This window comes from Lolium rigidum, chromosome 7 (assembly GCF_022539505.1).
Source record: "Lolium rigidum isolate FL_2022 chromosome 7, APGP_CSIRO_Lrig_0.1, whole genome shotgun sequence".
In the NCBI taxonomy this organism is placed as follows: domain Eukaryota; kingdom Viridiplantae; phylum Streptophyta; class Magnoliopsida; order Poales; family Poaceae; genus Lolium; species Lolium rigidum.
In genome coordinates, this window is record NC_061514.1 from 167,886,127 (window position 1) to 167,898,635 (window position 12,509).

The window sequence follows — 12,509 nt, forward strand, 5'->3', positions numbered from 1 at the left end:
TGTAAAAAAGAGAAAATATATCTTGTGAAAAGAATTATTTTTAGCAGTGAATTTTGTCTTTTTTACACACGTCACATGACAAGTCTATTTTTATGAAACGATTTTGTGAGCGTGTACAACGTGAAGATGTACGTACGAATTTTTTGTTTCAACTTTTTTCTAAATTCAAAATATGTGTAATATGCATTTCAAATTAGAGGGAGCATATGTTTCCATGTTCTAAAACACCACTCCGGCATTGCTTGATTTTCTTTGTCAGGCCATCCCAAGTCTTTGCCTTTTGGGAGACTTTTCAGAGTCACCAAACTATAGAACACAAAATAACCGTAAAAATCATTTTTTTTTTCTTAGGGGATGTCATCATACAGCTTCATGGCCATAATTAATTTGAGTGAAAATGTAAGAACTCATCAAAACTGGCAAAGTAAGCACAGCCTCAAAGGATTTACAGCTAGCAAACTACACGGCAACCATTAGTCTGTCGTCAGCGAACTAAGGGCTGCCGTGACAGAGTCACTAATTAAATTTTCATTATAAAAATGCTAGATTCTAGGATTTTGTTTTTCAAAGAAATTTCTATTATTACTGAATGCAAAAAAACACAACAACAAATTAAATTATTTGAGTAGATGGAAAGTTAGTACTAACTTCTATTAATGTAGTGCAAAGAAATACTAGGAAAAAATGTCTTTCTGAGTTAATATTACGGATCAGACAACCTGCATAACAAAAAGATTTAAGGATTAGAAACAAAATCACTAGGAAGATACTTTCAATGAAGATGGAGCAGTACACATAAGCTTATTCAACGTACTAATTGTACATATACCGAGAACACAAACATACAATAAACACACAAATCACAGCGCAGTTCAGTTCACATACTGGCATGCACAGTAACGCATGTCCAACTCTAATTGCCAGTCACAAAATACGAATATGATAACGCTCTTCTTTTAACTGTTTGAATCGGGGACTCCTGTAGTCTCATTGAAGAAAAAGAAAATGAAAATGTCTACTCAGCCTTCCAGGATGACAATGGAGGGGTCTCAGAATCTTTCCAAGTACTCGCCACTCCAGCATACCGGTCACCCTGGACATCACCTGCACTGGCGTAGGACTCGAGTTCGGCCATCTCCTCTGGTGTGAGCTTCACAGATAGCGCTCCCACGTTCTGGTTGAAATTCTCGATTTTTGTTGTGCCAGGTATGGGGCAAACATCGATCCCCTGATGATGAACCCAGGCCAATGCAAGTTGTGATGGTGTGCACCCTTTTCTTGTTGCCATTGCGTTAACATGCTCAAATATCTGGTCATTCTTCTTAAGATTTTGTGGCTGGAATCTGGGCAAATTCTGCAAAATAAGTCCTCGGTGAATAACCAACTGGTCGAAGAAGTTCCATTTCCTTTTTCTAGTAAGAAATTGACAACACATTCAAGCATAGTTTTTAAAAAAATCGTGTAGTGGAAAGATGACCATTTCGACAAAAGATAAACCTAATAAGTCAGCTGATGGCAGATTTGCAGAGGCCAGGGCTACTCCATTTCGAAGAGAAAAAAAAATATGATGGCAGATTTGCAGAGGCCGGGGCTACCCCATTTCAAAAAAAAATGATGGATGATTGTGTGCCTTCTAATGGACAATAAAGAATTAAATGACAATATAGGTGGATTGTGTGCCTTCTATCAGTTCAAACTTTAGGTTCTACTCGTTGATGCATGAAACTTAACATGGTATCAGAGCAGATGTCTTGGGTTAAAATCTCGGCTTTTGCAATTCAAATTTAAATTGCTCTTCCCCTCTATGTGTCCACGTATAGGCCTCAATGTCTTACGTGAGATTCTATTCACGTCTAGGCATCATTGAGTCACACGTGGGAGGGGGTTTTACAATATATGCAGTGGCGGAGCTTGACAGGAAACCTTGGGCGGGCCAAATCATATATTTTTTATGAGAAAACAGCAAGGAGTAGTGAGTTTGGACAGAATTAATGGAATTTTAGTGCTAGATAATTGCTTGATAAAGGAGAAAATGATTTGGGGCAGGGCGGGCCATGGCATGGTTTGTTTCAGCGTAGGTCCGCCACTGAGTATATGTGGATTGCCCACCTTCTATCCATTAGTTCAGGCTTTTGGTTCTACTGGTTAGCTCATGAAGCTACAGGAGTAACAACAATGACATGAAACTCACTCTGCGGAAGTCCTGGTCTGATAGCGAGTCAACCAGTTTTGACCCTTTAGAGAAGAACCCTCTGCCAAGTGGGCTGTAAGCTACAATTCCAATTCCAAGTTCTCTGAAATTGGCAAGAAAAAAAGACAAGCAATTTAGTAAATAAAGCATATAAATCTTTCAACAAACTACATGGCATGGTTTTTGTGCAATACCTGCAAGTTGGAATTATGTCTTCTTCCACGTCTCTAGTCCAAAGTGACCACTCCATCTGAACTGCAGTGATAGGATGAACGGCATGAGCCCTTCTGATTGTTGATGCAGAGGCTTCAGATAATCCGATGTATTTGATCTTTCCTTCTTCGACTAGCTTCTTGAGCTCTCCAATCTTAATAAGGTGGATATAAATTTAGTTTGCAATATTAAAAATGGAGGCATGGCTCACATTATAACAGCATACAAAGACAAGGGTGAGAATACAAGGCGCCTGGCAGCTGAGTGTGGAGATAAAAGATAGTCACTTAAGACACAAACCCCCATCCCTCTCTATGTTTAAGTAGTAGATTGACCTCTCACCTACCATATCCACTTGTATGTGTATCCATAATCATTACCACCACAAGACCATTTAAAAAAAATTACCACCACAACAAACACTAAAAACCACTCCAAAAGCACAAAGAAACCAATTACACTATAATACTCACCGTGACCTCGATAGGCACTCTGGTGTCTATGCGGTGCTGGTAGTAGAGATCAATGCAATCAACGCCGAGCCTCTTAAGGCTGCCCTCGCACGCCGCCCGCACATACGCCGGGTCGCCACGGATCTCCCGCTTGCCGTCGGCAAACGAGAGGCCGAACTTGGTGGCCAGATCCACCTTCTCCCTCACGCCGCCTTGCAGCGCCTGTCACAGACAAGCATTACATCGAGCACCTTCACCACACGTCCATAAAGCGAAAAGAAGAAGACGGCATTATTAGTATTAAGCTACTTTAGAGTCCAGGACTGACCTTGCCGAGGAGGATCTCGTTGGTGTGCGGCCCGTAGATGTCGGAGGAGTCGAGCAGGGTGACGCCGGCGGCGACGGCGTGGTGGATGAGCGCGACCATGTCTGGCTCGGGCTTGGGCGGACCGTAGAAGGCCGACATGCCCATGCAGCCGAGGCCCTGCGCTGAGACCTCCATCCCCTGAGAACCCAGCTTCAAGCGTGGGACCACCGTGACAGGAGCAGCAGCCATGGCCGGCAGGCAAGGTGGTGCACCGGCTGCTCTTGGGTGTGGCCGGATCGGTTGGGTCACTGAGATTTGGTCTGGCGGGACGGTGAGTAGCTAGCTAGGCGTTGTCGAAGCTTTAATCTATTGATGGCGTGAGTGGGTTGGTGGCGCCAGCATATCACCGTTGACATGGGACACATGGGACAACCAGAGAAGCTCAAGCTTGACTGTCTTGTTTACTTTTTTTATAGGGAGAGCCTTGGAAATGTCGGGTGTTTTCCGGATTGAAAAGTTAACTTACTGGTAGATAAGTTTGGGCGATTTTGATAAAAATAAACTTTTGGCAAAGAAAAACACGGAATGACCTTCCGTCCAAACTATTTTACTGGTCTAACCCTTTTTGTAGCGCACTTTTGAGCGGCGCCACACCTATCTGTGTGGCGTTCATGCGAACGGCGCCACAGATCCTGATCGACATGCCATAATTGACGTTGCGCGTTGTTGACCAGCCGACGTGGCAGGGCATGTGGTGCCGCTCCCACGGACGTCACACTTTAAATGTATCGCGTCTTGTTATGTGTGGCGCCCGAGCCGCCCAGCCCGACCCGGGCCTTCTTCTTTTCTTTCTCTTCCTCTCTGCTTCGACCGCAACTGCCGCTGTCGGCCGCCTCTCCTCCACCCCTACCAAATCCACCACGCATTCGTCGGATCTGGCCGGCCATTTCGATCCCCATCCATTCCTCAAGGTATTCCCCTTCGATTCATGCAAGATTTGCTCAGATTTAATTCAATTTAGACATGGAGGCAAGATATGAAATTTTAGATATTGAAATCAATATTCTCATGTATGTGTTGAAATCCATATCCTCATGTATGTATGTGTTGGAACCCAAGTGTTGGAATCCTAGACATCAAATTTCCATGAATGTGTGTATGTGTTGGAACCCTAGATATGTATGTATCCATATTCCCATGTATGTGTGTATGTGTTGGAACCCTAGATATATTCTTATGTATGTGTTGCAGTCCATATTGTCATGTATGTATGTATGTATGCCTCATATTTGTTAGGAAACCCAAAATTTAGAACATGTATGGTGATATTATGGTAATTCTTACTGTGTGCATATGTGGAAAAACTGTAGGATGGTGTGGCTCCTCAATGATTACTATGACAGGCATCACCGGGCCTATTATAAGGCGGACCTAGGGTACTAATATTTTTTTGTTAGCGCCACTTGTTTTATTCCCTTGGATATGGCATAATATTATGTGTTTGTATGTGCTTGCAGGTTCTTGAGCCCTTGAAGATTCGTTACCACGGTAGAATGCATGACATGTCGTACGATGAGAGGTACACGGAGCACATCGAGCCTACAGGTCTTCTCCCGCTCATCTCGCTTGTAAGCCGGGGGCCGCCGAACATGAATGTCGCGGCAATCACCGCGCTTGTCGACCAGTGGAGGCCGGAGACGCGCACCTTCCACTTGAGGCTGGCGAGATGACCCCTACTCTTCAGGATGTTTCCATGATCCTTGGTATTCCTATTCAGGGCGAGCCACTGTGTATGAACACGGCTTTCGATGGGTGGCGCGAGCAGATGGAGAACCTTATTGGCATGGCTCCTCCGGAGCCACCAAGGAAGTCTGATAGAGCTCCCGCGGGCGCAAATTACAAGTGGATCAAGGATAAGTTTTCTCGATGCCCCGCTGGGGCCAACCGAGACACTGTCAGACATACACCCGAGTGTATTTGTGGTATGACATTTTCAGGACTCTCTTTGCTGACAGTGGTGGGAAGTTTGCACAGTGGTGTTGGCTCAAGGCGCTGACAGTCTTGGAGCACAAGTGAAGTTGGGGAACAGCGGCACTTGCCTACCTGTACCGTCGGGTAATGATTTGCTATCTTTACTATTCTTGTATAGTAGTATGCTAGACAAAGTACTAACCAAATATCGCATGTGCGTAATTGGACGTAACTTGTCGCAGGACTGGTTCTATGGGTATTGGTGGATGCATGCTCCTACTTTCTCTACGGAGCTAGGAACGCCTACCAGTTGGGCGTCCCAGGGTTTACAATAAGAGGCCATGGGTTGAGTCCGAGAACATTCTTCGGGAGCCCACTTGGGCTTACTTGTGGGACATTGTCGCGGAGATAACGAACGATCCGGCTATCATGTTGTTGCGGTCAGAAACCCACCGGCGGGCAGCGACTGGCAACACCGTAGAGCCGGGAACAACTAGGGCTGCGGCTGGCCCCAGTCCCTTAGAGCGACGGCCCGCAAAGCCTTCTGGTCACACGTCCAATGCTGTCGCAAGGGCGTGCCACCTGACCTATACACTGGTCGGGAAGGTGTTGGATGATGCCTCGCTTAGTTTCCTGCATGGCATACACGTAAACATTAAATACGAGTCTCGATCGGCTCTCGAGGTTGTCCTGTGAATCGGCTCAAAGAGCCGATCCACCCATGATTCGTACGAGGTGTACGAATATATGGTGGTCCTGCTTGATCAAGATAAAGCTAAAGCGATCTACGACGATTTAGGGTTTTCACCGCATAATCGGATCATCCTACTCACGATTGGGCCTCGCGCTCGCGTACGGTGATCGTAAGCCGATCCTAGACAGGGCCTAAAAACCAACACGAGGTTGATCCCGGAACATCCTGTCTAGGGCTAGCAAACTACACCCTACACGCCGCTGGATCCTCCAACCCTTTGTAAGGCCTAACTATTGCGGATATTAAACTAATCCTTGAAGAACAAGGAGCAACCGTAACGGATCGGATCTACTAAACAATGATCAAGCGGGGTGCCGCCCCTACACCTAAGATAGGTGTAAGGGCGGCTAGATGTATAAGGGTTGCACTACGACGACGATATGATACGAAGAACAATGCTAACCCTAACACATCTAAGATAACTACGTTGCTCGCCATCAAAAAGGCTTCAGCACGAGCAACGCATGAACAACGTGTATAAACTTATGCTGCCTAGATCGCAAGATGCGATCTAGGCAGCATGGTGCTTACCGGAAGAAACCCTCGAGACGAAGGAGTTGGTGATGCGCCGAGATTGATTGTGTTGAACGTTGGTTGTTGTTTATTTCATAAACCCTAGATACATATTTATAGTCCAAAGGACTTTCTAATTCAGGCGTGCACCTAACCGTGCACGGGTAAACTCTACCTCCTAACCGACACGTAATCTAATATGGTACAGATACACGGGCAATTAGCCCAAACTTGGTACACAAGGCCGATTCATGTATTTCTTCTATGTATATATCTTCAAGCCCATCTCCAATCGCGGCCCACCTCTGATCCGGTCAAATTCGGTGATAACACATGCCCTCTGGTTTTGGAAATGACATTTCCAAAATCATTATGCTTTCTTTCGTCGGGTCATGTCGTGGCAGAGCAGGACTGCCACAGAATCTTCCATCATTTCGCCTCACCTCCTTGGCTTCCCTGCAAAATCTTGACAGCCTCAGCATCACTCCCTCGGAAACTGCAATAGCATTAAATTTCCACTAGGCTCCTCCTTTATTTAACCGTGCCGACTGATTAGCCCTCTTCATCCTCTTCCTCTGTTCTAGCTATCGGCACCAAAAAACCCTCTTTCCTGTAGCAATGTCTTCCTCTTCCTCTTCCCCCTCAGGCCTCCCTCTCCAATCGTCGCCGAAGAACAAGAATGAGGACGACCTCCACTCCGGGGCGAACCCCATCTCCTCCGACAAGGAGGAGAAAGAAGGAGAAGTAGAGAAGACCAAGGCCTCCCCCTCCGCCAAGCCCCCTCCGAAGAAGCGCTCCCGCATGTGGGCGGACAGCGAGGACGAAGATGATGACGAGGAAGGAGAAGAGGAGGAGGAGGAAGATGATTCCTCCTCTTCCACTGGGTACCCGCCGACGAAACGCTTCCGCACTTGGGCGGACAGCGAGGATGATGATGATGACGAGGAGGAGGAAGCTCCGGTCAAGGGCTAGGGCAGCAGCGACGAGGAAGCCTCCGGGGGTAGCGCCGGCGGCAACTCCGATGCCGACGATGATGCTAGCGAGGATTAGCAATGTAGGATTAGCAACCCCTGAGCAATCGGCTCTCCTTTTGTTCTTCCTTTCTTCTTCGAGCAGTCGGCTCTTCATTGTAAGAAATCCCAATATTAATGAAGAATTTCCCTTAACTTGATTTTGCCGATTTCTTTTCGTACTGATTTGGCCGATTGTTAATTTGATCACCGCTCAATAAGCCGATGGCAACGCATTGGTAACCTGCGAACCTTGCCCAAATTCAGATCCCCAAACTTCCAACCGAATAGGTCCAAATCGCAGTCACTGAGCGTAGAGTTGGTCTCCACGGCAAAATTCCTGAAATGATGCCTGGTCTCATCATTAACCTCGGGTTTTCAGACATTCTCCTGCCGGATCCTTCTCTTCCAAATCCCCCTTGCTTTCAAAGGCCCTCTGGGACCATTGCTAACTCAAACCGGAAGCTGGAGATGATATTTCTGTAGGATAGGCACCACTTATCCACAGATTTTCTTTCGATCGATCCGCGGCGATGTTTGAAATCCTGCTCGTTTTCTTGCGGTAACCATCTCTCGGAATCAGCTTGAGATTGCAGAGCCAGCCGATTTCCACAAAATCGGCTCCCTATAGCAAAGGGTCTTTCAGGGCAAGCTGCCCCCCGAGCCTTAGTCAAGGCGAGAAAGGTGGTGAGTCAGCCAAATGCGCCACCATTGGCCTTCAAGTCATAATGCAAAGCCAGCCGATTCCAACAAAATCGGCTCCTCAGAGCAGACAATCTTCAGGGCGAGCTGCCCCCCGAGCTTCTCCAGTCCACTTCTCGCGCCTTGCTGGTCAGATCGGCCCCATGCTGCTCTTGGCATTGGTCGAGGTCATGATCCCTCAAACTTCCCAGCGGACTCGAGTACTTGCAAGAAGGCATTCCATTGAGTCTCTGCTTATAACAGTTGCATCCCTTGAGTCGATGGCCATGCATCGGCTTTGTATCCTTAAGTCGAAGTCTGCGCATCGGCTGTGCTCAAAAAAAATTTGAATTTTTTACGGCCGATTTATGCATCGGCCCCATACTTCAATACCCATCATCAAAGGATATCTTGGGCTGCTGGGCATTTGCACGACGCTTCTGATTGCATATCCTCATGTTTTATCCACCTAGGTGCCCCCCCGAGCCGATTCTTTCAAGGGACTTGATGGTATCGGCTCTTCAGGTATTCCCTGTTGGATCAAAATGTTGAACCCAGGTAGAATGTATAGTGAGGATAATTTTGGCCGATTGCTGGAATCGGCCTCCACGTTGCTCGTTCGATGAAGGTTTTGTAATGTTCCTTCATAGATTTTTGGGGCCGATCACAAGGATCAGCCCTGCCACGTTTGCTCATTGATTTGCTCCAGCTACATGGTCAGGCCAGTGGATAAGACCAGCCTAACTTCATCCTTTGTCATGTCGATGCGCTCGCCATCGTCCACCTTGAGAGCATCGTTTAATCCTTGAGCAACAAACTCCGATGGGAGGATGAGCACCATGTTCGTGCCAGCCGATGTTTCATCATCAGCTTTCCTTTGCTTGGGACGCCACTCTTTTCTTTGTGGCCGACCTTCTTCGTCCAGGGTTCGCTGAATTTTGGCGGCCAGATCAGGCCGTGCCTTCCTCAACGTGTGCAGGTATAACTTTTCAGCTTCTTCCAACCCACGTAGACGCTGAACCCTTCGTTTTTGGGAACGGCTGAGTCCATCAGGGCACCACCTTGGCCGGTGGTACCTGTCTTCTTCTTCCTCTCCCTCGTCTTCCAAATCCTCAAGATCTTCCATCCGAGGGGACTCAGCATGTTTGCTTCGAGGCGGGAGAGGCCCTAGGCGCTTGAACACAGACACGTTAGCTGCATCCTTCTTCTTCTTCTGTTTGCATTCTGGGCAGTTGCCGATTGTTGGCAATCGGCTCATTCCTGAATCCCAGCAGTGTCTGAAGAAGGGGCAGTCCCAGTGCCTATCCTCGTCGTCTTGTTCCCTGGGCCTTTCCTTGGCGTGGCGCTCATATCGCTCCTCGTCGTGATCATGCCGACGACGTCTCCTGTCGTCCCTAGCCAGACGATCTTTTTCATCATCGTCGTTGTGTCGCCGGCGTTGGTCGTATTGACCCACATACTTGTTGAGGAGGTGATCAGAGAGAGGTCGTTGATATCTTATGTTCTTCACCTCTCCCTCTGTGACGTAGCGCTTGCCGTCGTGGCGGAGCCGATCGCGCGGAGCGGCTTCCTCTGTGTCTTTGCTATGAGAGCAGTTGCCCTCATCTCCATCCTTACCAGAGTGGTGCCCAGGTCCCACCATGTTGATGTTGAACAAGTGTCCTGGCTGGCACCTCCCAGGGTACATATCTTCCGCCATGTCGACGGCGTATGCCGGTGAACTCGGCACTTCCGGTGCTGCCAATGCGCATGGTGGACGGGACTGGAGCGGCACCTCTCCTTGATGGGTCCCGAGAGCTGGTCCTGACAGAGGGTACTGATGGCTCATGATTTCCTGGATCACGCGCAGAGCAACACGCTCCAAAGTGTTCACCAGGCTCTCAGAGTGGCGGTGCAGCGAATGAGCCACCATGAAGTTGACCTCCCGACGCAGCCGACTCGGGTGCGTTCTTCCGACGGGCGGACAGGTCCACTCCATCGAGTGCGCCTTCAGGTGAGAACCCCTCCACCCGACGCCATGGGAGCGGCTTCACGTGGAAAGAGCCGATGAGGTCGGCTTCGAGGACTGCCTTGATCTCGTCATGCTTCTTCTTGAGCTCGTCAGGCAGATCCTCGTACTTGACCGGAGTGCTTTCCGCCATCTCGGATGTAGATGGCGATGCGGTGGATGTCGAAGATGAGTTCCACCGGGCGTGCCAGAATGTGTTGCGGTCAGAAACCCACTGGCGGGCAGCTGGCAACACCGTAGAGCCGGGAACAACTAGGGCTGCGGCTGGCCCCAGTCCCTCAGAGCGACGGCCTGCAAAGCCTTCTGGTCACACGTCCGATGCTGTCGCAAGGGCGTGCCACCCGACCTATACCTGGTCGGGAAGGTGTTGGATGATGCCTCGCTTAGTTTCCTGCATGGCATACACGTAAACATTAAATACGAGCCTCGATCGGCTCTCGGGTTGTCTCGTGAATCGGCTCAAAGAGCCGATCCACCCATGATTCGTACGAGGTGTACGAATATATGGTGGTCCTGCTTGATCAAGATAAAGCTAAAGCGATCTACGACGATTTAGGGTTTTCACCGCATAATCGGATCATCCTACTCACGATTGGGCCTCGCGCTCGCGTACGGTGATCGTAAGCCGATCCTAGACAGGGCCTAAAAACCAACACGAGGTTGATCCCCGGAACATCCTGTCTAGGGCTAGCAAACTACACCCTACACGCCGCTGGATCCTCCAACCCTTTGTAAGGCCTAACTATTGCGGATATTAAACTAATCCTTGAAGAACAAGGAGCAACCGTAACGGATCGGATCTACTAAACAATGATCAAGCGGGGTGCCGCCCCTACACCTAAGATAGGTGTAAGGGCGGCTAGATGTATAAGGGTTGCACTACGACAACATATGATACGAAGAACAATGCTAACCCTAACACATCTAAGATAACTACGTTGCTCGCTATCAAAAATGCTTCAGCACGAGCAACGCATGAACAACGTGTATAAGCTTATGTTGCCTAGATCGCAAGATGCGATCTAGGCAGCATGGTGCTTACCGGAAGAAACCCTCGAGACGAAGGAGTTGGCGATGCGCCGAGATTGATTGTGTTGAACGTTGGTTGTTGTTTATTCCATAAACCCTAGATACGTATTTATAGTCCAAAGGACTTTCTAATTCAGGCGTGCACCTAACCGTGCACGGGTAAAACTCTACCTCCTAACCGACACGTAATCTAATATGGTACAGATACACGGGCAATTAGCCCAAACTTGGTACACAAGGCCGATTCATGTATTTCTTCTATGTATATATCTTCAAGCCCATCTCCAATCGCGGCCCACCTCTGATCCGGTCAAATTCTGGTGATAACACATGTACAAGCACTGAGGAGTTGGACACTCTTACCTCTTAGAAGGTTACCTTTGTGAAGCCATCACTCTTTTTTGCCATCTTTTTTCTCAAATTCCACTACCATGTTGTAATGTTTGAAATCTTTCTATGTTGTAGGTGGATTGGGAGCCATATGGTAGCAGGGATCATTTTGGCACGGCGATGCAAGACCTCAACCACAAGTGCTTGGAGGAGGCGGGTTTCTGGCATATGTGGTGTCCACTCATATGCATGTGGGCGGTTGAATACCACATGCCGCACCGAGTGATGAGGCAGTTTGGGTTGTTTCAGGGATGCCCACCTGACTGGCAAGACACGGACCACGCGCTCCATAGGTAAGATTAATTTCGAGAAGCTTACTTTGTCCATTGTTCTATTCAATTCACTGTACAAACATGTTCTCCAATGTCTTGTAGGCTTGATAGGAAGCAGCAGAGGAAGATCCAGAATTGGCCTGACCATCACATGAATGGTGGACATGTCGAGGTTAGGGAGTTCAACGATATTGCTTTCAACAAGTATCTCTGTTGGTTTCTCAAAAGCACTCGTATCGAGTTAGTGAAGCGCGCGTACAAGGAAGAAATCTTGGATGAGCCCATCATGTTCGACAAAGTTGCACAAAGCCAGTACGACAAGCTTGTTCGAGGAGGGAGATCGACTTCTCTTGCTTCCTCCCTGAACTTTGTGGTAATATACTCTCTCATTAGCTAGTTCATCATCCATATTGGCATGTGCTCGCTCAAATTGTTTACGATATGTCGATCATATCGGTCCGAGATCAAAAAAGCATGCTGAGGAGTGCGAGATTGTTTGGGATGACAACCTCAAAGATGAAAGGCTAGCTCACCACTGCGGAATTTTGTGAACGTATGGTCATGAACTTTGACGGTAAGATATTGCATTTGGCGCCTTTCTAACTGACAAGGGATTAACTTATCAATGCCTACAGGTTGTAGACTAGGGTTTAGATGGAAGTAGAGGGCAAGTAGATCTCGAAGGTTTCAGCCGAAAAGTACTCGACGATTATGAAAA

The 12,509-nt window shown here is 48.0% G+C and overlaps 1 protein-coding gene across 1 annotated transcript; it reads right to left on the reverse strand.

The window, feature by feature from the left end:
• Positions 1-794: 794 nt before the first annotated feature.
• On the reverse strand, positions 795-3,427 carry LOC124676787 (probable aldo-keto reductase 2). The gene is made up of 5 exons (XM_047212817.1): positions 3,185-3,427; positions 2,878-3,078; positions 2,386-2,558; positions 2,192-2,294; positions 795-1,354 (listed from the first exon to the last, which is right to left on the reverse strand). Exons 1-5 carry the CDS (start codon positions 3,410-3,412, stop codon positions 1,016-1,018), a joined length of 1,044 nt encoding a protein of 347 aa, XP_047068773.1. The 5' UTR covers positions 3,413-3,427; the 3' UTR covers positions 795-1,015.
• Between the last annotated feature and the right edge of the window lie 9,082 nt (positions 3,428-12,509).

Bases quoted from the DNA above. Each gene is read 5' to 3' on its own strand.
- LOC124676787 (XM_047212817.1), bottom strand. From the start codon at position 3,412: ATGGCTGCTGCTCCTGTCACGGTGGTCCCACGCTTGAAGCTGGGTTCT. The intron at 3,079-3,184 runs GTCAGTCCTGGA...TGTCTGTGACAG, and splicing joins ACGAGATCCTCCTCGGCAAG to GCGCTGCAAGGCGGCGTGAG. The intron at 1,355-2,191 runs GTGAGTTTCATG...CTTATTTTGCAG, and splicing joins CAGACCAGGACTTCCGCAGA to AATTTGCCCAGATTCCAGCC.